Source organism: Monomorium pharaonis, chromosome 4 (assembly GCF_013373865.1).
Source record: "Monomorium pharaonis isolate MP-MQ-018 chromosome 4, ASM1337386v2, whole genome shotgun sequence".
Lineage (NCBI taxonomy): Eukaryota > Metazoa > Arthropoda > Insecta > Hymenoptera > Formicidae > Monomorium > Monomorium pharaonis.
Window position 1 is genome coordinate 24574120 of NC_050470.1, and position 23491 is coordinate 24597610.

At 39.8% G+C, this 23491-nt stretch overlaps 1 protein-coding gene and 1 long non-coding RNA gene across 4 annotated transcripts in view; one reads left to right on the top strand and one right to left on the bottom strand.

Moving 5' to 3' along the window:
• LOC105837938 (dual specificity protein phosphatase 10) overlaps positions 1 to 23491 on the top strand; it is a 41790-nt gene that overhangs the window by 12642 nt on the left and 5657 nt on the right. For all 3 annotated transcript variants that reach the window (XM_036285131.1, XM_036285130.1, XM_036285132.1), the window contains 2 exons: positions 2547 to 3464; positions 21410 to 21841. In XM_036285131.1, the coding sequence (XP_036141024.1) occupies positions 2547 to 3464; positions 21410 to 21841 (1350 nt within the window). The remainder of the gene's footprint in view (positions 1 to 2546; positions 3465 to 21409; positions 21842 to 23491) is intronic.
• On the bottom strand, positions 9555 to 16327 carry LOC118644998. The gene is made up of 2 exons (XR_004962758.1): positions 10066 to 16327; positions 9555 to 9871 (listed from the first exon to the last, which is right to left on the bottom strand). It is a non-coding gene; the product is annotated as an uncharacterized LOC118644998 (long non-coding RNA).

The following is a 23491-nucleotide window of genomic DNA, read 5'->3' on the forward strand; positions in this document are numbered from 1 at the left end:
AGCTGGCCATCGAGATGGATCTCAGAGTACCCTCAAATATTGAACTGCATCCTTTGATCTTATTTTTAAATCTTTAGATCCATGTATTCTTAAACTCTTTTAATTTAAAAAAAAATCCTTTCTATGTTATCACAGCTGCAATCCAAAATATTCGGTAAATATTACTAGATTATGCCTGAAGCCGAAGTACTAAAGTAAATATAAGAGATTCCGCATTAATCCGAAGGAATTATCATTCTTTTCGAGTGAATTGGAGAATGCAGGGCGACTTATTCCGCACGATGGCAGGTGTCTGGTGCTACACCTGTCCGCCGAATGCCCCGGTCGGACTGCGAGTAGCGATAGTCCCAAACAAAATATCCCTTTATTTTAGTCAGCATGACAATAAATTATTTTATTTACTTTCGCAACGCACGAGTCCCATGAGTATCACGTTAATTTTCAATGACGGACTCTTTAAAAAAATACAAAGCGGATTTTCCCTTAACGTAATCACGTTCGTTATACTTCGCGATTTGTTTAGCACAAATATTAATGCTACGATTAAAAGTTATACTTTTACGTATAAAGTTAATGTTAAAAAATTTGATATTTCAAGCTTGTTTTCTGAAGTTTAATTTTTTAATTTTTATCACAGAAAATTCAATGGTAAATTTAAGATTTTTTTTTCATTATTTAATAAATGACGCACTTACTTTTCAGAGGCAATATAAATATTGTAATATAAATGTTATAAAGAACAGAAGTACATATATATCGAGTTTTTAATTTATTTTTAAATAACACTTTTTGATTCAATATCAATTAAAGTTTCTTACTAGAAACATATGAAGTGAAATATTTCTTATATTTTCATTTTCATTATTCATTAATTTAATTATTTGCACACATTGCGTCTGTGGAAAGTAACGTTGCGGTATTCAAAGCTTTTTTGGTGGCAAGTTTCCATTTGTTAATTTTATGCAAATTGATGTATGTTCGCTAGTAATTTTTCGCGAGTAACGTATCTCCAGCAACTTTCTCGGACTGTTTGATAATACCTCTTTGTACGACCGCGTTCGCGGGAGATATCGACAGGCACTGCGAGGGTATCGGGCCCATCGCTAGTCACGGGGTTCCACTTGCCGCTCGAAGCGTCGAATTCCACAGCGTTTACTCATACGAAAGAACGAACTCGAAGACTTCGCGGGGCCGGAGAGAAACTTCGATGGCGGAAGAGAAGTGGGAGAGTGGTCGGACGAGAGAGAGAAAGAGAGAGAGAGAGAGGGGGGGGGGGGAAAGAGAGTAACCGATGGTTTCCCGTTTAATCGGCCGTTGATTCTAACCGAGTATCATTTGATCCGATCTAATTCATTGACATTTTAAAACTTGACGAAAAGATCCAGTTTTACTGAGAAATGTAAAGTTTTTACGAACGTGAAGATAAAGATATTGCAATACAGATGCGTATCTAACAATAAGTTTATATCTTTGATACTTGGCTGATTTGAGAAAATCTCCAAAATCAAAAGTCCATTAAACTTTAACGATGCATTGTATACTCGCGTATGCTGGATTCACGCGCTCTAGCTGTTTGAAATACTTTTGATATATCGAGATGATTTCAGGAGTTTAAAAAAAGTTGTCAAAGCAAAAATCTGTAAACTACAAAGTCCAAGGATCTAGGAATTTAAGCGGCGAAGCGACACGCGGGTAAAGTACGCGGCGTTATTTATAAAAACAAACAAATCGCGCGCTAGCGGATCCCGGGTGTATCACGTAATTTCTAAGTTGGTAGATCGTCGCTTACAGCAGATCTTTCGTAACGCTCGGGACATTGGTCGACATCCAACTGCCAAATTAGAATTGTAACCGACTTAAAGAACGGAATAATAATGCAAGGATCCGAGAAGCCATGGGCATACACGGCAAGCTGTACTCGAGATGCGGGCACTGAAAAATTAGAACTATTCAAACGCGTTCTCCCCTGCGCAGAAATTAAGAATGTTCCAATTCGAAGATACATGGACTTTATACTTATTTATCAATTCTGATTCAATTACCATGCTTCGTAGTTTTTAAGTATTCACAGCTGAGATAAGATTAGAGAGAAAGTTGTAAAAAAAAAGGAGAAGTTTATGGACTCTAATCCATAGAATTTGAATAATTTGAAGGTCAGAAGCGCGTTGGAAATTTTATACGAAATTATTGTGAATCGTAAATTTTGAGTACGCGGGGAAAGAGAAAATAGGAATGTGGCAAGTTGTTGATTATGTGAAAATAATATGACGAAATAGGCATTTATTTATTTATTCATTTCTCTTGCTTTGAAATAAAAAATTACAGTTTTTATAATTAAGTTTAATGCTAAAGATCATTGTTCTCTTTATACTAATATTTCTATTCTCTTTGCGAATATGCGAGTGTTCGGTCTGCCGAATGTGGAAATCAGTGACGAAAGAAATGTGCGAAATACGCGAATATGGAGCGTCTAGCGTATCAGTTACTGACGTAAGGAGAAAGAAGTGAAAAAAACTGCTGACATATTCCGATCGTTGACGTTTCAGCGCCGACCGCAGGACCGTGCCACGACGTAAGTCCCATCGACGTGAACTCCAACAATAACCATCACCACTACCACCACCACCACCACGGGCACAATCAGCACGATTCTCGGCCTCAAGACCGAATTCCATCGTCCTCCTCGATGTCTACCTTGCTATGCTGCGAGCCAGTATCGGCTGGCCGGCCTCGGGCCAATCTGAAGCTCGTGCTGAACCGCAGCCTGAGCGAGCCAGGACCGAATCCCTGCGCCTTCCCAGCACCGCCGACCCCCTCGCCGATCGCCGTTAACAATATTAACAACAACGGCAATCCCACCGAACCACCCACGATCGTGATCAACGAGGAGGTAAACGGCGACGACGAAGACGACAACGACGTTCACCGTCGTGGCTTCCATCATCTTCACTATCACCATCACCACCACCACCATCATCTTCATCACCTTCATCAGCACCTGTCGGTGACCACGAAGCGTTGCAAACTGGAGACTGCCAGCCTGCCCACCAGCCCCTGCGCCGAGAACGGCCTTCATCGCCAGCTAGTGCTAAGCAAAACCCGCGTCATCACCGCCGGCGACCTCGCCCAGCGTCTCGTGCATCTCGACCGGCCCTCCGCCGTTCCGCCAGTGATTCTGGATTGCAGACCGTTTATATTGTACAACGTCAATCACGTACGCGGTGCCATCAACGTCAACTGCTCGGATCGTTTCAACCGGCGCAGACTCCAGCTGGGGAAGGCCACTCTCGCCGATCTCGCAACCGTTCGCGAGGGCAAAGAGCTCCTCAGGAAGAGACAGTTCAAGGAAGTCATAGTGTACGACGATTGCACCGACGATCTGGAACATTTACCCGCCCAGCATCCATTGTTCCTGGTACTTGCCGCTCTCGTCGACGATGATCTGGAACCGGCTCTGCTGATCGGTGAGTATTCCTTAATTTTTCTTTTTTTTTTTGCTCGTCATTTATTGGTATGCTGAACTAGTTTTTAAAAAATAATCTTGCGATTTTGACACTGAATCCTTCCGTTGAAAAATACATAATTCTTGTAAGGAAGCTGAATACGTTTATAAAGTTTTACGTTAATCGCGTTGCATTATTCGAAAAAGAATTTGGATACGAAACATTCACTACATTGGCTACGATTTAACCTATTGTTAGGTTGATGCTATTAAATATAGTACAACTGATAACGGCCACAACTGATAGTGGTGTATCAACAATCCATCTTAGACAAATTTTTCAATTGCTATGCGATATTGCGTATTATTATTTGTACAAAAAAAATGGACTTTTGCAATTCAATCTATTGATATATAAGATCAATACGATAAGTAGAATTAGTAAATTAACACGTTGAAGGGATTATTGCAGATAACTCGAAAATAAATCTAAGTCTCGAGTCTTATCGATACAATGATCGGTGAGGTCTATAAATTAATGACAAATCATCATGTTGTCTGTAAGTGGATTACTACTGGGACTCGAGCTTTTCGCCTGTGTCCCATAACTTTTCCTGTAGCGCGGTATTTGTTTACAAAAGCGAAGACACGAGGGCGAGACACTGTTTGTCGTCTATCCGATCTTCTACGTGGGAGTCGAGTCTCTGGTTTTCGGAAATAACGATGATGCGAGCGTGATATTTCTGCCGGCCCGCCAATCGCCCGTCGAAACTTACGCCGATCATTCGCTGCCATCATTTTTGCGCCTATTACATATATTAATTCTCCGTAATCTCGCTTCACTCTTTCCCCTCTTTTTACGATATGTTATTATCAAATTATATAAGATACCTTTACCCAATATGCCCCTCCTCCTTTCTAAGCTTTAGAGATTTTTGTAATCTTTTGATGAATACGAAATTGAAAAATAAAAGTGAGATTTACATTGCTGAAATTAAAAAAAATAGATGAAATATTTCCAATTATTTATGTACAGTATGTAAGTATAGTAAAGATTTAAAAAAAGATAGCACTTGGTTGATTACATATATACTCAATGTAGCCCAGCTATCTATTTTTTTTTTCCGTAAATATTTTTGAAAAAATGCGAAATAACAGAATCAACATGTTCAAATAAACATTTTTTAATACTTATGAAAAAAATTACACAGAAACAGAATTTTAACTTTCTTATATATTAATAAGATATATTGTGTTTTTTAGTAGTGTTCCTAGCTATAGTTTCACAATACAAAGAGCTTTCTTTTTTTATTTATAAACAAAATGCTTTAATAAAAACTTGAAATAAATACAGTATTAAAAAGCATAAATAAAGAGCTATAATAATATGAATTGTGGGTATTTATAATTGTTACATGATAGTTGCACAAAGCAAGAACTTACCTCTGAAATTTTTGTATTCAGAAGAACACAATTTGAATAAAGTGATGTGATTACAAATCGTAGAAAGGAGATATTGAGCAGTTAACTAGTATAAATACATCATATTATCGACTTCCTGAGTGATATATTATCTGTGAAATTCATTGTGTAACTATTTGAAAATGGAGGGGGTGAGCCAAATTGGGTACATAGCCATATTGGGTACCTTATTTATCTTCTTAAAAACGCGTTTTGTAGCTGTCGTCAATCTCGCATTTTTATCGTCGATCTTCCTCTTCGTAAATCCTGCTTTATTGCGAAGCGCTGTTTAAGCTGAAATGAGAGAAGACGGATTGACTCCAAAAATAGTCCGTTTAGAAAAACAAAATTCAATTTTGAAAGAGTTAAATTCGCTTCCTCGCTATCTCCCCGCTATCTCATTTCTTTCCGCGCGAATAGTACTTTCTTTCTACTGCCTGACATTTATTGAAGAAAAATAACGGTGTACGATTTAATATTGTTTCACGTTTCTCTTTTTATTCCCTTGATGTTTTCACTTTGCTTCTTTCTCGTCAGCGCGAGTTAGTACCGGCATAATTTTATTTTAGACACCGCGCGCGGCGTGTCCCTCTGACGTAAAATCTGTTCGCGGGAATTTAAGAATGATGTAGACGACTCTTCGCGAAACTTAAAACTCCTCGAGTGGTTATTTAGATGCAAATTTAGATCTAAACGATTAGATTTAACTTCGTTGAAGAACGAAGGAAACGTCGTTCTCTCCGCAAAGGAAAATCTCTCTCCAATCGACATTTAAAATCGCGTCGTCATGTAATAACATTCAGAGAGTCGAGTGACAGAACGACAGGTACAACCTTCGTCTACGATAAAATCGTATTATATCTGAATGCTACGCTACCACGAATTTGAATATTAGGAGGCTCGGGAAGGTGAATCATATTCCCTTTCATTTTCCACGTGAATGGAATTTGTCGCGAGATAATGAGGGCTTGGGGGGAGAGAATTCGGAGGGCTCGAGGGAAAGACGGAACGCGGACGGAGACAGAGATCCGTTCGAGCGGATCGCGTGGCTGCGACGACGACGACGGCGGCGGCGGCGGCGGTGGCGGCGGCGACGACATCGTGTGCTCGCATCGTCGGCGCGTACGGAGGCGAAAGGTGGGGATCTATTCATAGGAGTGACTCACGTCGGAGATGACGCCGCGAATAGTCGGACAGATTTTGCGCGCCGCGATCTGCCTGCGCTTTCGCCCGTGTTTTCGCGAACTCGCGCGGGACGGGAGATGAATTATGGCGGAGCATTAAGGGGAGATTTGTCCAGAGTTTGCACGCTAATCGTGCCGAATTAAATATTTAAGCCCACGTTTTCGCGCGCGCGCGCAACTCGTCGCTCTAAATATGACCACGTGATTTTTCAGCCTGCGACGTAACGCCAGGCCTCGCGATAACAGTATCGTTAAACGCTTCTCGGCGATAAAATTTCCGAAGTCGAAGGAAATAAACGCCGTATATGTCACGTCGGTCAAAACGAAGGATCAATGCATAAGAGTCCGATATTAGTGATTGTATATTCAAGTTTTTATACATATATTTTTTATTTCTATCTAATTACTCATTATAAATATAATTCATGTAAGAAAAAAATATTATTAAGAGAATATCGAGTCGATTTGTTTAACGACATAATGGCAATAAAGGTCGCGAGACAGGAGAAAGAGGGGAAAAAAAAAGAATAATATTAGCAATACGTATAAAGTACAGTATACAATTTTATTTTTTCATCGGTCTCCAAGGCATTTCTTCCTTTTGTTATTCAGCGACAATGCGCACAGACGTCACTCTTGACGTCTCGGGTCTGGTTATTACATAATTAGTAACGATTCGCGGCCGCCTATAAGCAACGAGACCAGAGCAACGTCGTGTGGCTCGTTTTGGCGAGGCTAATGCGCACGTCTGGTCTCCCGGTCGGTCCCGAGCGCATTTTTCTCAGACGACGACGACGACGGCGGCGACGGCGAGTACGACGTTGAAAGCATGAGTCACCGTGTATATCGACCCTACGGCATGTTTACGCTGGCTAAGCGCACGAACGGCCATATGTCAAAATCACGATTGCATAACGTATCCCCTGCGTTGTCGTCGCCGTCGCGTCTCTCGCTCTCTTTCGGGACATTTAGATGTGAGTCAGTCGCGCGGGCCACGTAGAATTTTCCGTATCGCATCCGCGACCTTAACCCTTTCCCAGGTGCGTCCACTTCGATCGTCCACGCCTCCGATTCACGTTTTCCACGGCTCCGACTTTCGCTCGAAAAAGAGGCTGAAAAATCGCGCGAATAAAGACTTACACTGGAACCCCGCGTTAGCGGACTGTTCGGGGCTTTGGTCCGCTAACGCGGGGTTATCTCCTATTGCTTGGTTTCACTCCCACTCCGTGAAATACGCGACTGCATTGCTCATTGCTATCCCCACACACGCTACTCATGTGGGCCAAGTGCATATGGAGGGGATAGTTTCCGCTAACGCGGAGTACGCTAACGCGGGGTTCCAGTGTAAATGGAACGAAGCGGAACGGCGTTGCGTCTAAGATTCGCGCGTGTCGTGAAACATTGTATTTTGCATTAGTCGAACGCGAGCACTTTCTAATGGCTTATTGTGGGAATTCGATCGTTAGAAACTATTCCGGTTGAATAAAAGATACGTTATTATCTAATTATATGTGTATATGTAACAAAATTGGAACAAGTATTAAATTTCTTGTAACGTTAGTCAAGTTTTCTTTTTAATTATTTCACGTTACATCTTTCTGTTTCTTAAAACTTTAACTTAAAAAATTGCATAGTACAACTTGTGTATTTTAAGACGAAGAGTTCTAAAGTACGACTGTACGTATAAAGTTACAAGAAAGAGAATCTGAATACAAGATAATAAAAAAATTATAATACATAAACAATTTTTAATAATAATTAAAAATGATAAAATGTATATGGTAATAAAATTTATAATTTTATATATAGTTTTTATATAATACATAAATAAATTGAGATATTATATAGATAATAGAATATGTTTATATGAATTATCATATCGTATAATAATTTCGCTATAAAAATATTTAAATAATTATTTTTAATGCGCGAGCAAACGTTTTGGAGTGTTTAGAGTCAATAAATGAAGCCGAATTCGAAGCTTAATGAATTAGTCATCGCTCTCTGAAGCCAGGGGTTGCTGTATTTTTTCCATTGTACCGCTTTTTCATCCCCTTTCCGTTTAAGGGTGCGACGAGAAGGTGGTCTAATCGAGGGGGAGCGTGCGCCTCAGAACAACGTACAACGCATCTGGATCAGCTGTCGATGACGATTATTACGTATGAGTCATCCGATACACAGCTCGCTTTAAAATGTATCAATGACTAACGCGCGTCCAGCTCACAATCGTTCCAGGGCCCCCCCCCCCCCCCTCGCCTCACCCCTCTCACCCTTCAGGTCCCTTTGTGCTGTACCGGCGTGATTCAAGTACTACTAGGATCGTGATGAAGGATCTAAAAATACGGGGTGTCCGATGACTCTAGCCCGCGTCCCATAACCGCCCGTCAACTTATCTCTATGGTGTCGACGTAAATATACAAGGGTATCTTCATGACACAAACTAAAAAGAATTTCTGAAAAGCGCGCCGGAAAATAATTCTTTGCGTGAAGATAAGTAAGAATGATGATAACGTTTCTCTGCACGATGTTTCGTTATCGAAGGAATCGAATTTGAACGTGCGAGGATTGGCATCGTTGGCTTTTTTGTTATTTTAAGCTTGTACAGCTGTCACGACATCGCGTGTCATAGATTAATAAATTTCAGCAACAAAATTTTATCGGTACCGAGTAAAGTGAAAATCTTTTTTTTTATTTTTACCGCGATAATCATTGTTAAAATATACCAGATGATCTAGATCGCAAATTAAATTGAGATCCGCACTTAAAACAATTAAAGTTATAAGAGATATCATTAATATCCTTCCACTTTTCAAATCATTTATAAATAATTTACATAAAAAAGTTTTATACACGCGTGCAACGTTTTCCCTCGTTCCCATGTTGAATTATCTTATGTTTGTACACAACAAGTGAATGGCGGCTAGAACAGAGTTATATGATTACAAAACCAATCCGCTACAGCATATCCGCATATTCTTCCCTGGAAAATGTAAACGGCGCATTGGCAGTTAATGATACGCGTGTTATAACGCAGTACGCTGGCTTAGATTTCACTAGGTGTTGTGCTTTCTGCTGGCTGGTTACGTATTGAAAAATAAAATTCTCACAAGTTGCTACACCGAACGCAACTTTGTAAAGATATCAAAAGAATCAAGGATACAGAAATTATAAACCAAAAACCTGAATATTTAACGAACGACGAAGCTCGTTTAAATTCAAAGTCTGTTGTTTAAACAGCCGCATGAAGATCACACCTGGTCCAAAGACATACAAGCCTTAAGCTTATTAATTAAGTAAATATGTTACATAACAAATGTTTCTTTAAAATATGGATTTTTTAATTTTTGACTTTTGAAAATTATCGTTTTACAACACATCTCAATTTATAATTACTTATAAATTAAAATGAAAGCATTTAAGTAAACAAAATCTCACGAGCACTTGCGGATAAAAAATGTATTTAATAATTTTTTTTTCTAAGATCTAAGATTCAGAAAATAGGTGCTTAAAATTATTTAAAGATCCGTAACACGTAGATACAAGCAAAATATAAACAGAAGAAAAGTTATTCAAGTACACGTAATCGATTGATGAATTGATGAATCACAAAGAATGATAAAGAAAAACGTTTTAAGCTGTAAACAGTGAACGAATTGCCCAATCATTTTCCTCGATCTGACTTACCTTCTCGAGAATGCCCGATTGTGAGTAATCTGTTTGCTGATTGCTTTGGCTCCACCACTGCTTACATTTTTTTTTTCTTACGCGCTTGCACCTCGGCAATCTGTAAATGTACAAGAAACGGAAAGTATTCTTGACTTAATACAACGAGACGGGCAATCGGACGTCGTAAACGATCCGTAAATTTATAAGCCCAATAAAACGCGTTTTGCAAGAGTCGCGAGGTTCAGCTTTTAAGCAGCTTCGTCCACTTCGTCGTCGTATTTCGGTGAGGCTAAACAACCTGCAAATACATACCTTACACCACGACATTGTAATGCGGTACCATCATCGCCAGGCCCGAAGTGTTAATCGGCCATCGCGAGCAACACATTCAGACATCCGGTCATTGACTCGAATTCCCTCTGAAAATATCGGATGTGATGGAGGGAGAGAAGGAGAGAAGGAAGAGGGAGACGGAGAGTTACAGGAGAGAACAGAGAGAGAAAGAAAGAAAGAAATGAGGGTCGCGTGGGGTTATTAGCGCGAGAGATGAATCAGCGCGGGCACGCGGACAAGACAAAACGAGCGACCGTACGTCCTTCGAACTCGTCGGAATTTCCTTGAGACTGGACGAGAGCGAGCGAGCGAGCGAGCGAGCGAACGAGCGAGCTAACTCGCTCCGCCGTGCCGTGCTATGGTTTCCTACTACGTTTCACGCAGATGAGTCAGTCAGTCGGCATGATTCCGCGGGTTATTCGTGGCGGGAGCGGAGACAGCGTGTAGCTTCGTTCCCCGCGCCACGTCGTCGTCGTCGTCCGTCAGCCCAAAATAAGGCCCGCGGCCGAATCCACGAGTGGATCCACGGACGTCGTCTCTGCCAAGTCGGATTCACCCTCGGACGCGCCCTATCTTTTCAACCCACGATTTCACGGCCTGTAGCGATGCCGCCATTAGTCAAATTGCCCGTGAAGTCGTGGAAAATCATTGATTGAGTCTCCCCGTGCCGGGCCCAAATTACTATCGACACGATCCGCTTGTAATTTTATCCGGGCACTCTCTTTGTCCGTTCGCAGCGAAGCGTCAATTGGGTACGCTGAGAAAATATTGATTGCATTGACAAAACATATACAGTTAAATGCGCGAAACTAATTATAAGTGGAATTTCTAATTAATAGCACTTGAAGTTTTATAAGAGAATTGATTGATTTTACTATAATCCGATAATTCCAGAAGATTGTCTTCTGACTTGTCCGTTCTTGAACAGACGTACTGTGGTCGCGAAATTACTATTAATTGAAAATTAATGCAACAAGACTTTTTTCAGTGCCATTTGCGCATGAAGGAGAATTTATTCTGATTTTATTTGCCGTAATGCCTACAATTGGCGATTAGGTGACGTCAGTCCTTTTACGGTGGTTAAAGTTCTTGAAAGTGTAGTACTTCCCGAATTCAGACGACTAATTGCAAACACGTATGATTAGTCATAGTGATCATCAGTAGGTCTTAGTCCGATGCGCCAATGACAATATCAGTTGCGTCATGCTCTGTGGAAATTCGCAGAAAAATACATCGCATAAATCTGGAATTTACTGATGATTAAAAACAAAGACTAATAACGTTCTACTTTGGAATATAAAGCTTGTTCTTGAAGGCCAAGATTCATACATAAGGATTCTGGAGAAGGAATCTACAAATGCACGGATAAGGGTAGTCTAAAATTTTGAAGGATCTGGATGTAACAAAGATGTTAGAACTTTTCGATTCTCCGAGGAAATTTAAAATCTAATGAGATTAAAACGTAACTAATTACGTTCAAAAAATATTCAAACACCTTATCGAGATGTTCCGAGAAATATTGATAATAACTTTAGGATTTAACTCGATTTATGTTTATTCAAAACCATGGATTTTTATTCTAAAAAGTATTATAAAACATTCTCTCTTTGCGCATCGAATTTTTTCTAATAAACTAAAATTTTATTAACTTCTCTTGGCTAATTGTAAGCAATTTTCTCGTAGACTTTTTCTTGAATAGGACACTCAGGATGCTCTAGATTACCCGCGTTTCCTCTATGTAGTTGTTCTGGAAGGAAGCAAAACCAAGATGTTCAAGGGAAGCACAAAGAAAAACCTCGGACATCCTGTGCTTACGATAAGACATTTATGAATTGAAAAATTCATATTACATTGACTAGACAAATTGCAGTACCTATTTACTAGCTTTATATAAAATACTTCTGTACCACTATATTTAATAATTTATCTACAACTTACTAATCGTTATACATAATACAATCTAATATACTCTAATTACTTTGAGTTCTTCGAATGGCAGAAATAAGACTTTGAAGATCGTCAGGCAGGACCTAACCCCCTCTCCATCCCCGAGACTTATCTTCCCATTTTAAATATTTTCTTTTTTACCGTCATAGATAACCCAGGTCATTACAAAAAAGATTGAGTTTGTACGCGGGATTCGTCATCCCGCTTAGACGTTGAAATTTCTACGGGGGGAACTTTACGCTTTTCCCTTTCGCCGTAACTCGTAACTCATACGTAGGAGAACCTTTAACAACAGTGCGCTTTATGCAGAATCCGCCGGCGCCATCGGGAAGCGAAGGGTGCGAGGATCAATGGCGTTCGAAAGATAGTTAGTGACTGCGTTGATCGAACGCGGACGATACGGCAATCCGTAACTCAGGGTCGCAGTGCTCCGACAATGAGTCACACGCTCAACCGCATCGCTTGGGCGTCGATATCAACGACATTTACGAGCATATGTTCGACACGCGTCCTTCCTTCCATTGGTCATCGAATGACGCGCGGCTGAAAACGATCGGAAAGGTTCGGGGGAGGCAAGAGGGGTGGTGACGTCTCGAAAAAACGTCGGTTTTTTTTTCTCCCGCGGGAGACGACTAATCGACTTCGAGTCTAATCCTCGGAGCAATGGTAATCGCGAAGGAGCCACACAGACAAGCACACACACACACGTCTGTGCATACACGTGCCTCCTCTTGCGCGTTTCTCCGCGCTGCTGCGAAAAAATAAAAAAACGCGTTTACGATCGCGTTAAGCGGGCTGTGCACGCGTCTTGGCGCGTCCTTGCGCGGTGTGACGTGTGACATTCGCGAGCTGTTACTTTACTGTTCTGTTATACGCCTATGATATGCGTACGGGCACAGTATATCACCACGTCGTCGCGTGCATACGCTTCCGATTTGATGTGTCTCGTATTGCATATCTATTGCATCGATATTGGCTCGCTCTTAGCCGCAACTACGTCGTAATATGTTAAACACCGCTGATAAGAATGCGCGCGGAAGGAGGAAGAAAGATTCAAATCGCTGTTAAATAATTCTCAAGCACACACACACACACACACACACACGCACGCACACACACATTCTTTTCCGAGTTTGCCATAAAAATATTCGATCGGCTTAGTCATTAATTAAACCTCCGGCTGACACGATTGCATAATAATTTGCAATGGAAAAATGCGTAGCATTCGACAAGACGGTAGCTGAGAAACCGAAGAACCGAAGTCCTCTGATCCGTAATCTGCACGGTTCTCTTAGAATCATACGTTTCGTCGCGTTGTATAAGCGGTGTAGCGCGTTGTATACTGTAAACAAAATTTTTATTAAATACAATGAATCATGTTTATATCGCAATCTTCTCCCCGCTCTCTTTTTCTTTCTTGTGTATCTGCGTAGATACTACGCAGATCTTATCTTTGGACGAATTGCACGTCATTCCTGGTGGTATAATGAATTGGCACTCGCTTCACGCTCGCCGTATTTTAGTGCATAGTCGTGAAAACAAATGCGCAAGTTGGCGAGTGTCGGGTCTGTTAATTTTGTCATTGCACTTTCTCGCGTCTAAAATAAATTTTCGCGAAATCCGCGATCGGTGACTCGAAAGGACCGACTAAGGTGCGGTAATTAGCGTCACGTATCCACTGTTTATTCTTAACAAGACTATAAAAAGACTGATCGTCCTTATTTTAAATTTTAAATGTCTGTACCTCAATATAGATTTAACAAATTAGCTTTTCTTTGCTATCTACTTATTTTTAATTTAGCTACTTGTTAATTGATACGGATAGCTATCATATGTAATTATTTACTTAATAAAAGTTGATATATACAGATATAACTATTTATTTTTTAAATTAATATCGGTAGCTATTTATTTATTAAAATGTAAATAGATATAGATTTATTTAGAAACACTTGTATCTCATTGAACAATAAAAATTATAGATCAAGGCTAGCTAGATCAACAAATCTTTATCAATGGGACGAAAATTGAATTTAATTTTAATAGTTTGTGCGAATCCAAGGCATTATGCCCGTAAGAGCTACATTGCATATTCAAAATTTATTCTTAGCGAATAATTCACCGACGAGGAAAAGGAGAATATAGAAACGGATTAATCTTCTTGGTAATAGAATCACATGGCTATTACACGTGTTTTCCGGTTCTCGTTAAGCTACTCTAGGCATAAGAATCCGAGCATTTTGAAGGACTTGAAAGTCTGAAGAAAAATCCTAGTTCAAGTATCCTAAAATCCCGAGTGTCGAAAGGTACAATGATTTAAGGATCCAAGACCGTAAAAGTCAATTTACAAATGCAAGTATCTCTTCAGAAAACGGCTCGATAGGAAACATTTATGAAATCTTGCATAACATTAATGATTTTAAAATATAATTATGCATAATAGAATAACACAAATTGATCTACCATACATATGTATGCTTATAAATATAAATAATTAATTTTAAATTATAATCTAGAAATATTGTAGCATGAAGTACTACAGTCAGCATAACAAAGTTTCAAAATTTTTAAAGAATAAAATCGAATATAGATCATTATTTAGATTTCAAGGATTTTTTTTCCATTTTTTTTTCAATTTTATTAAAAATGTTATCCTAACAAATTTTATTATTGTTATTCTATGGTGAATTAGTGCAAATTTTTGTCAATTTCTAATGTCACTATCGTTCTTACAATTCTGCTACAATTTGCCTGTCAAAGGGTACAGTTTTCACTTTTTTTATTTATACAAGTTTATTCGTCTGACATTGAGAAGGAGAACAAGACTCTAATGTGTAACTAGGGAAGAATGCCGGGATTCGCATACTTTTTCCAAGAGATCCCAGAATCTGGAATCATGAATCTAAATATAACACCATGTGTCACTTGCATGAAACGTATATATGCCGAAAAGGTTTACGAATTCCGCTCTGGAGCCGCGCGACGTCACTCGTATATACGCAATGACGCGATCCTATGGATCCTTAATCACGCCGATCGCGATCTAGCGTCTCGCGAGAGACCTTGAAATCGCGATTAAAAAAAAAAGAAAGAAAGAACAGAATGACGTTTCGTCGGAAGCATAATAAACGTTTCGCTCGAAGCGGTTAGTCATTAACATCGAAGGAATTTCCATGCGTAGATCTTTCGATGTTTAGACCCTTAGATCATTCGTTCCTGGAGTCTGAATCCGCAGGCTTAATCCAAACGGATCCTATTATCTGATTCAATCTGCGGCATTGAGATCTGTTGACGAGAATGCGTCGTAACTTTAAACATTTAAATCATTTATAGCGGAAGACATTTTTTTACGAATGAAAGAAATAGAAAGTGTAAAAAGTCTATAGAAAGAAATTTTGAAATTGGAAAAAATTGTGATTTTACGTACTTTACGATTCTGCTCCGACAAAAAGTTTACAAAAATTGTCATTAACATTTGTCCTTCTCATATGAGAAATACTGCTTTCGTAAAATTGAAGACATATAAAAAAGCCACGGAAAAATTGTGTGAAATTTTGGGGGAAAAAATGATTTTCTTTTTTTAAGTTAATGTCGCTTTTATTGTTGTTCTCTACGTTAAACGTTATAAGATTTCTTTCATTTAAGACATAAATAATTCATTAATAAAGTTTGCTGTCATCATCACAGTCATATATATAAAAAAAAAAACAGGTTTCTTTTTCAACTTTATCTTCCCGAAAAGGGGTTAAGAGGACCCAGTGCCTTATTATCACTGATTTTTTCCACATTAAAGAATTATTTTAAAATTAAAAAAAATTTAATTAAAAAAATTATTTTTAAAAAAGGAGAAACCTGTTTTTATCTCTCTGCAAAATAAAGAGTACCAGAGGAAAGAATTCAAACGTTCGGCGCGAGCCACCCGGTATATCGGCGCATGAAAGAATCAACTGGCCACATCGCCGCGGCCGAGCACGGCACGCGTAAAGAATCGCCGTCACGTCGCGTACGCTCGGCAACGCTCGGGCCACGATGTACCAACGTCACGACGGCTACGGCGGCGGCCGGCCAATCGGCGCCCGGCGCGATGACTCATCCACGGCCGGGGCCTCATGTAAACTCTCTCGTGCCGTTTTACTCGCAGTCTCCCGCCAATCGTGGTGTCGGTCGCGCGTGGTCAGCGCTCTGACGTTACGATCCCCCGAGGATCCGTTTGAATTGTGTTGTCTGTGTCAAATGGTGCGGTGAGAGGTCTGCACACGGTCGGGAGAGAGTCCGCAGTCAGGATTTAATTTTAAACATGAGGATCAGGAAAGACGCGCCTTGCCTCGTGCTGCGGCTGGTGCCGCTCGAGAATCTCGATTCTTGGAGTAAGTTGGAGTGATTGCTTTCCGTTGTGCTGCTTCATGAGCTCTTTCGATGTATATGCATATATATATATATATATTTTTTTTTTAAATATTATATTGTAGAAGATGTTATTCCTCGCGCGCACTTACGCGCACATGAGATCATCGCGTTGTTGTCGCAGTCGGGAAAGTCCCTCGGGCACTCGCGGTAAATAAAAACACGAAAGTAAAACGCGCCAGTGTCTGCGCTAAATGTCTTTCGCGGTTATTGATCGTTCGGTTGATTGAATTGAGCGACTTTTCTTTTTACTTAGTCATGTCGCATTCCTCATTGGTTCGTCAATTTGTTTCCTTGATTGTTATTATTAAGCGATTATTATTTCGGCTTCGAATTCCTGAATCATCGTCACCGATGATGTCATACCTGACCCGGGGGAACGTAGACGTTATTCTGTCTCGGTCTTCCTATCGTAAAAGAAAATGTATCGGTTGATTTAGCAGATATTTTACAGGATGTCTCTCTCCGAAGTAGGGTATATACTAGTAAAAATCATTATATTTCTTGTATAACGATTGTATCTGTTGATAACAAAACCCGTATCTTAAATCTCAAGCGCGAAAGTTCAGGGACAAAATTCGCGGATTGATGATTTGAAAATCTTGAGATTTCTGTCTTGATCGAATAGATCCTTAAATTCGGCTAAATTGTACGTATAAATCTTAAAAAATTATAGATAATCCTATCCTTTAATATTTACACGAGAAATTTGGATTTAGATATCTATAGACACGTAATTCTTTAAATTCTTAGTCAAAGATGTTTGAAAAAAAAACACGATTATTCCGTATTACCTCTGTTTGAGAGGATTCCTCGTGTTTTTCCTTTTAACCTCATCTTTGACAAACAATTTAAAGAATTACGTAGCTAAGGATATACACAAGCGCGCGCACGCGCGCGTGTGTGTGTGTTTGTGTGTGGATAATAAATCAAATGATTTATGCTACGATACTACTAGTACCGCGTATTCCTCATAATTTTTCTAAATATTAAAAATATGACATCACAATATTGGAAAGCTTAAAAAATTAATATAGTTAATAAAATTAATATAAAACTAAACGACAAGATTATGTAATTCTATAATATCTATAATTTTGTAATTTATGTAATTCTTTAAATTCTTTATTAAAGACGGTTGAAAGAAAAACGATAATTCCTTTTAGAATTCCTCTTAGACAGACGTAATGCGGAATTATCATGTTTTTTTTCTTCTAATCATCTTTGACAAATTAGTGCGGTTTTCCTTAGGGAAAATTCAACGGCATAAGTCTTATTGTAGATATATTCAACGCTAAAAATGTGAGAAGACTTTTTCAAATTAGTTATTGAAATACATGATTAAAAACTACAAATTAAAGGATAAAATTACTGTATTTAAATATATATATATATATAACTTATGGAAATAGTTTGTATTATTTAATTAATTTCTTACTCTAAATTTTATTATTAATCGCATAAATTTGTTTGCGCTATACACGTTGCAAAGAATTATTAATTATTGCTTCTGTTTATTACATTTCAAGAGTATTTTAGTAATTAATCTTTCTTTTTTTGTGTGCAAAAAAAATGATAGAAAAATATTATTTCCATTTCAATTTCAAATTGAAATTCTGCTGAAATTAACGAAGAATTTTGATTGATAAAGATTTTTCTATTATTGCACACAGCTCGATAATCATTAACACGTCGAGTCGGTCGCCTCCACTGTTCAATTTGATATTTAATACTGATAATTTTGCAATTTGTATTTCGATGACTCTTGCTTTCATCGAAATTCCTTGCGCCTTGCGAAATTCCTTAGTTTTGCTTGCTCGTCCTTCCCTTTTCGACACGCTACGCAAGTGTAATCACAAAAATTCCCGGTATCAGCAAAAAGACTCGAATTCCGCAGCTGTAAACATTCTCGTTTCCGCGTATGAGATTCGACGCCGCTTCGAATCCTTGCCTAAGAAACGTGGTGTTTGAGTAACAGGATTTCTTCCATCGGGTGCGACGACCGTTGCGCGATCACCGTGTAAATCGCACCACCGTCTCGATCGCGGCACCGACCTAAATAAAGTAACCCACATTCGGCTTTTCCGTAACGATCACAGACGGCTCTCTCGCTTTGAACATTATAATCTCTCACAATGCCCGACTTCTCATCTGCACTTTTACAACAATGTAAATTTTTGCCTCACTTTTATGAAATATATCACCTACTGTGCTCTTTTATTACAATTGAAAACATAAATCACTAAAGATTTAATAATGTTTAGATTACGCTTATATTCGTATCGCGGGCTTCTTACTTTGAACATTTGAAATTTTATCGTAAAAAATTTTATATTAATTTTATATGTTAAGCTTTCTAATGTTATGTGATGCCGAACATCTTTAATATTTAGAGAAATTACGCGGGGGAATTCGCGATATTAGTAACGTGTGACCATCGTAGCATGAGAGATAAATCGATGAAAGCTATGTGAAAACTGGATCAATGGAAGTCGCGGGTTTAAAAATTACATATGGGTCCTTTTAACTGATTATTTTCCGTGAATGGAATGTTTTATTGCCGACATAACTAATATCTCGTGACAGTCTTGACATTAAAGAGAGAAAAAAAAAATGAGAACAGGGAATTTTTATCAATGTTAATCAGCCTGTTTTTTTTTCCTCTCCAATGTCGGGAACTTTCGGTTTGAAATCGTCGCGCTATCACGCGACGAGAGCTGAATTTGAAATCGGAAAGGAGCGCTCTGCCAACGTTAGAATAATGATTGGCGACGACAGTTTGGGGTTGGTGGCCGCTTCGCGAGAGAGCCAACCGACGAACAACGTGGCGGGAGGGAGGGACGAGAGGGGCTGAGTCCGCCGGAGTGAGTCATCGTTGAGCCAGGCCAGGCCTTAGCACAGCCGCAGGTCAGGAGAGGAAGACACTTTTAGCCCACATTTCTTCCTCGCCTTCTCTCTCCTTTTCACGGCGTTCCTTTATTTTTATCCGCCGCCGTTTATTCTCGTCGTTCTCCCGTCGTTTCTCCCTTTCCGCCCGTTTTTTTCCGTGCCCTCGCCTCACCCCTCCTCCCCGTCCCACCGCGTTATGTCCCGCGCCTACCCTCCCTTATCCGCGTCGCTCTGTCGCGAACCAGGGCCCCGATTCTTGAATTCATTCGCAAGAGAAACGTATTCGCAAATTCTGTTCTTACAGAAAAGTTGAAAATTTATTGGCTATTGTATGGCTTTCAACCAATAAACTTGCAACTTTTCTGTTAGAGCGGGTATTTGCGCATACGTTTTCTTGCGAATGAATTCAAGAATCGAGCCCCAGACGTCTTCAGACGATGGCATCACCCTCCGAGATTCATCTTGGATCTCGCTTATGCGACTCTTGTATACAATTGGGGTTTACGTAAGTCCGCGTACAGAGAGGATTCACGAAAGTCTGAACAGCTTTTTAAATTTTCTAGTAATACAAATAATACATATGTGCAGACATTTCGAAATCTCCTCAGGCTTTTGAGATCTCCTCGGTGTCTCAGAACACGAAAGACAAACTTGACTATTTTATTAACACTCCACGAAGGATAATGGATAAATAAAACGATTACACTATTAAAAAGTTTCATTAACCATGGTGTACAACAACCACAATCTTTCTTTTTTCCTTCGCATTTGTTGAATAGCAGAGAAGCAATTCGAATTCTGCTCGAATGCTTCGGTTGTTTGATCCCGAGATAATTAAATTTTGAATTTCTTTTTAGAGTCCGATCGTTTTTTTGTATCCTTGGATCCTCGTCTAGGCATTCCCAGAATGCCTTTGAAATGTGAGAACCTCAGGTTTCCAGGATCTTAGTGCGATCGACTGAATTTCTAAAGTCTTATATTCTGATTCTTAGCTCTAGGGGATAGTCACCCTAGGGTGAGATTTTTACTCTCGCCTCAGCGAGGATACGAGGCTTAGTCACAAATTTTCTTTTCATACCTCCTTTTTTTTCTTAACATTTTTTTGCAAAATGTTGAGTAAATCCTCATACATATAATGATCTCAAATACTAATAAATTCCAATCAATAATACTCAATACGTAATTAATAATAGTGATTTTTAACTATGTTAATTGGATAAAAGTCACTTCGGATTATCATTTACGTAAATCTATTTTCGCATTTCTGATTTCTTAAAATATAGACGAGATACTTATGGCACGTGTTTGTAATCCGGCAAACAATTAAGTACAATAAATTAATTTATCTAATCAATCATTCATTAAATATTCATCACGATTTACATATGTAGTTTTGAGTTAACGTGCTACTTTTCAAATACACAAATATATGATTAAACTAGAACGTCAACGGGAGATAACGTCAAGTTGGCGATGTCAAGATTGATGTGGCGTGACATTTTTTTTATCAAAATGGAAAAACATCTATGTTCGCAAATATCCGGAGATGATCGGTGATCTATACGGCGATCTATGAGGAGCCTGCAAATAGAGAGTAAAACCGTCGCGCGAGTTATAATTATTTCGGAATACACGGAGCGTATATATCCGAGTTAATCAATAAGCTTGGCCTGGCGACGTTTCTCCCAGCATTTCTAACAGATATAGAATCGTGACCGACCATGTACTCATTGCTTATCGACGGCAAGCGTTGTGTGTATGTTCCATATATACATTTGAACGCAACTACGGTTGTCTTCGTTCTTGTTAATTCTCGCATTGCGCGAGAAACTTGAGAATCGAACTATTTTTTTGAAAACTCAATTTGAACAAAACTCAAAGATGTTCTCGAGGACGAGCTATTCGCGAGATCAATATCCTGCAATAACTAAACAAAAAGAAAACTTAAAAAAAAGTTTATCGCTTCGACATTCCCCCCTGTTTTCTTTAAAGTTTGACACACGAGTTAGAATTATTATTTTTGAAAATATTAATGAAAAACGTATCGACGACTTTACCATTAAGTAACCGTTAAATGTTTCAGGTGGACACCGGGAGTTTCACAGGCGGCACCGAGAGCTGTGCGAGGACACGCTTCTGCCGAACGGAGCCGCCGCCGCCGCGGCCGCGGCCGCCGCCGTCGCCGATCCGACGGCGACGACGACGGTGAGCGGCTGCACGAGTCCTGGTCCAGGTTGCCCCGTGCTGAGCATCTCCGGCCCGCCGACCCCGCAGCCGGCCGACATCGACAACCACCCGGCGTCCCGCGTGCTGCCGTTCTTGTATCTCGGTAACGGCAGGGACGCCGCCGACCTGCAGCTACTGCGCGCCCTCGGCGCCACCCGGGTGCTGAACGTCACCTCCCAGCTGCCCGGCTACCACGAGGAGCGGGGTATCACGTACAGGCAGATACCCGCCTCGGATTCCGGCCATCAGAACCTTAAGCAGTACTTCGAGGAAGCGTTCGATTTCATCGGTGAGTGCGACGAGTTACTTGAAAATTTCCCTTCCCTTTCGCACCGTGTCGAAAAGGATCAAGGATTCAATGATCAAAGTGATGAAAATTGGTTTGTGATCTTTTAACAAATTTATTATAGTAATTTTCTTTAGATTTCCCGTGACCGTTGTAATATGTAAATGATTTAATCGATCAATTTGCTTTCCCCTTTCATCCCCTTCAAATATGTCGTACATGTTATAATTAATACATATACGTTAATTATCATCGATAGTTCTAATGTCAAACAGAAATCACAAACATAAATCATTATTTTTAGGGCAATTATAAGTATCTTAGATTATAGAGTGGCAAACTCTTCGTTCAAAATTTGATTGAAGAACATTATTGAGAAAACTGCTTGACGTGCTCAGGCCTAATTGTGCAGTAAACATTTCCTTTCCCTTGTACGGAATTTCATACAGCTTCGGATAATTCAGAGTCGAAACGGCTAATCTTCGATCCCCGATATCGCGAATCCACGTGACTTGATCGGTCGGTTAAACGTAATTTCCACGATTACGCCGGCGGCGCATTTCCTGCCGTTCTTCTTCCGGTCGCCCCGTTCCGTTCCGTTATTTCGCGGCAAGTAGTAGCAGGCCGCCACGGGCGGAAACAGGGTGTAACCAGGCGTTTCCGGTGGACCATTGAACCAGAGCGCCCGAACGGCAGGAGACCAGAAGAACCTTCCATTCATGAAGGCATGAGTCATGCGCGCGCGCGTGCATCCGTGAAACGTAAGAGACTTCCCCCCTTCACCCTTTGACCCTGCGCTCTCTCTCTCTCTCTCTCTCTTCTCCATCCTTGACGTCGACTCCTTCTCTCGCGTGTTTACGCGCTGTTCTACGCGTCCGCGAAGAGCAGAGAAGAGAAGAGAGACAGAGAAGGGAATTACGCGCGCGCAGAAGGGAAACGGAGCGGCAGTCGTGCGTGGCGATTGTAAGGGCGCTCGAAAAGGGACGAAAAGAAAGAGAGAGAGAGAGGGGGGGGGATGGAGGGAACCGGGCCTCCCCCCGAGCGTGCAACTGGTGGAATGCCGGTTGAATAAACGGACTCCGCACCCTCTTGCGCGCCGGGGCATCCGATCCTGAAGTTTACTTTCGAGAAACTCATTCCTTCACGCGTCGTGATTCGTTTAATCGCAAATTCGACAATGTCGAATAGTTATCTTTTTCTTTTATTTTTTAATGCAAACTTGTATCTTTCACTGTGCATCTTCGCAGTAAGAAATAAAGAATATTTTCTTCTTTTATTATAAGACTTTATATAAGATTCTAATTAATATTATTAATATGCTATATGTATAATAAGACATTTGAGAATACATATTTTTTTTTTATTATCGAGATTTTTCATATTACGCGGTTTTTTTTAAATAAAAATCGTTGAAAAGTCCTCTCTTATAATCGGCCTAAGAATATTAAAATTGTATTAATAAAATATCTATGTGTACGTATCATCTTTGTTTTTTTTTTTTTAATAAGCCGGACTTGCTATTTCTTCGCGTTATGCGTCTCGGTAAGAAACAGAAGAAATATCTCTTTTCTTCTTTCATAACGTAGTAACGTGTTCGAATTTACACCGGAACTAGTAAAATTTAAAAATGCACGATTAAACCTATCTTTTGAA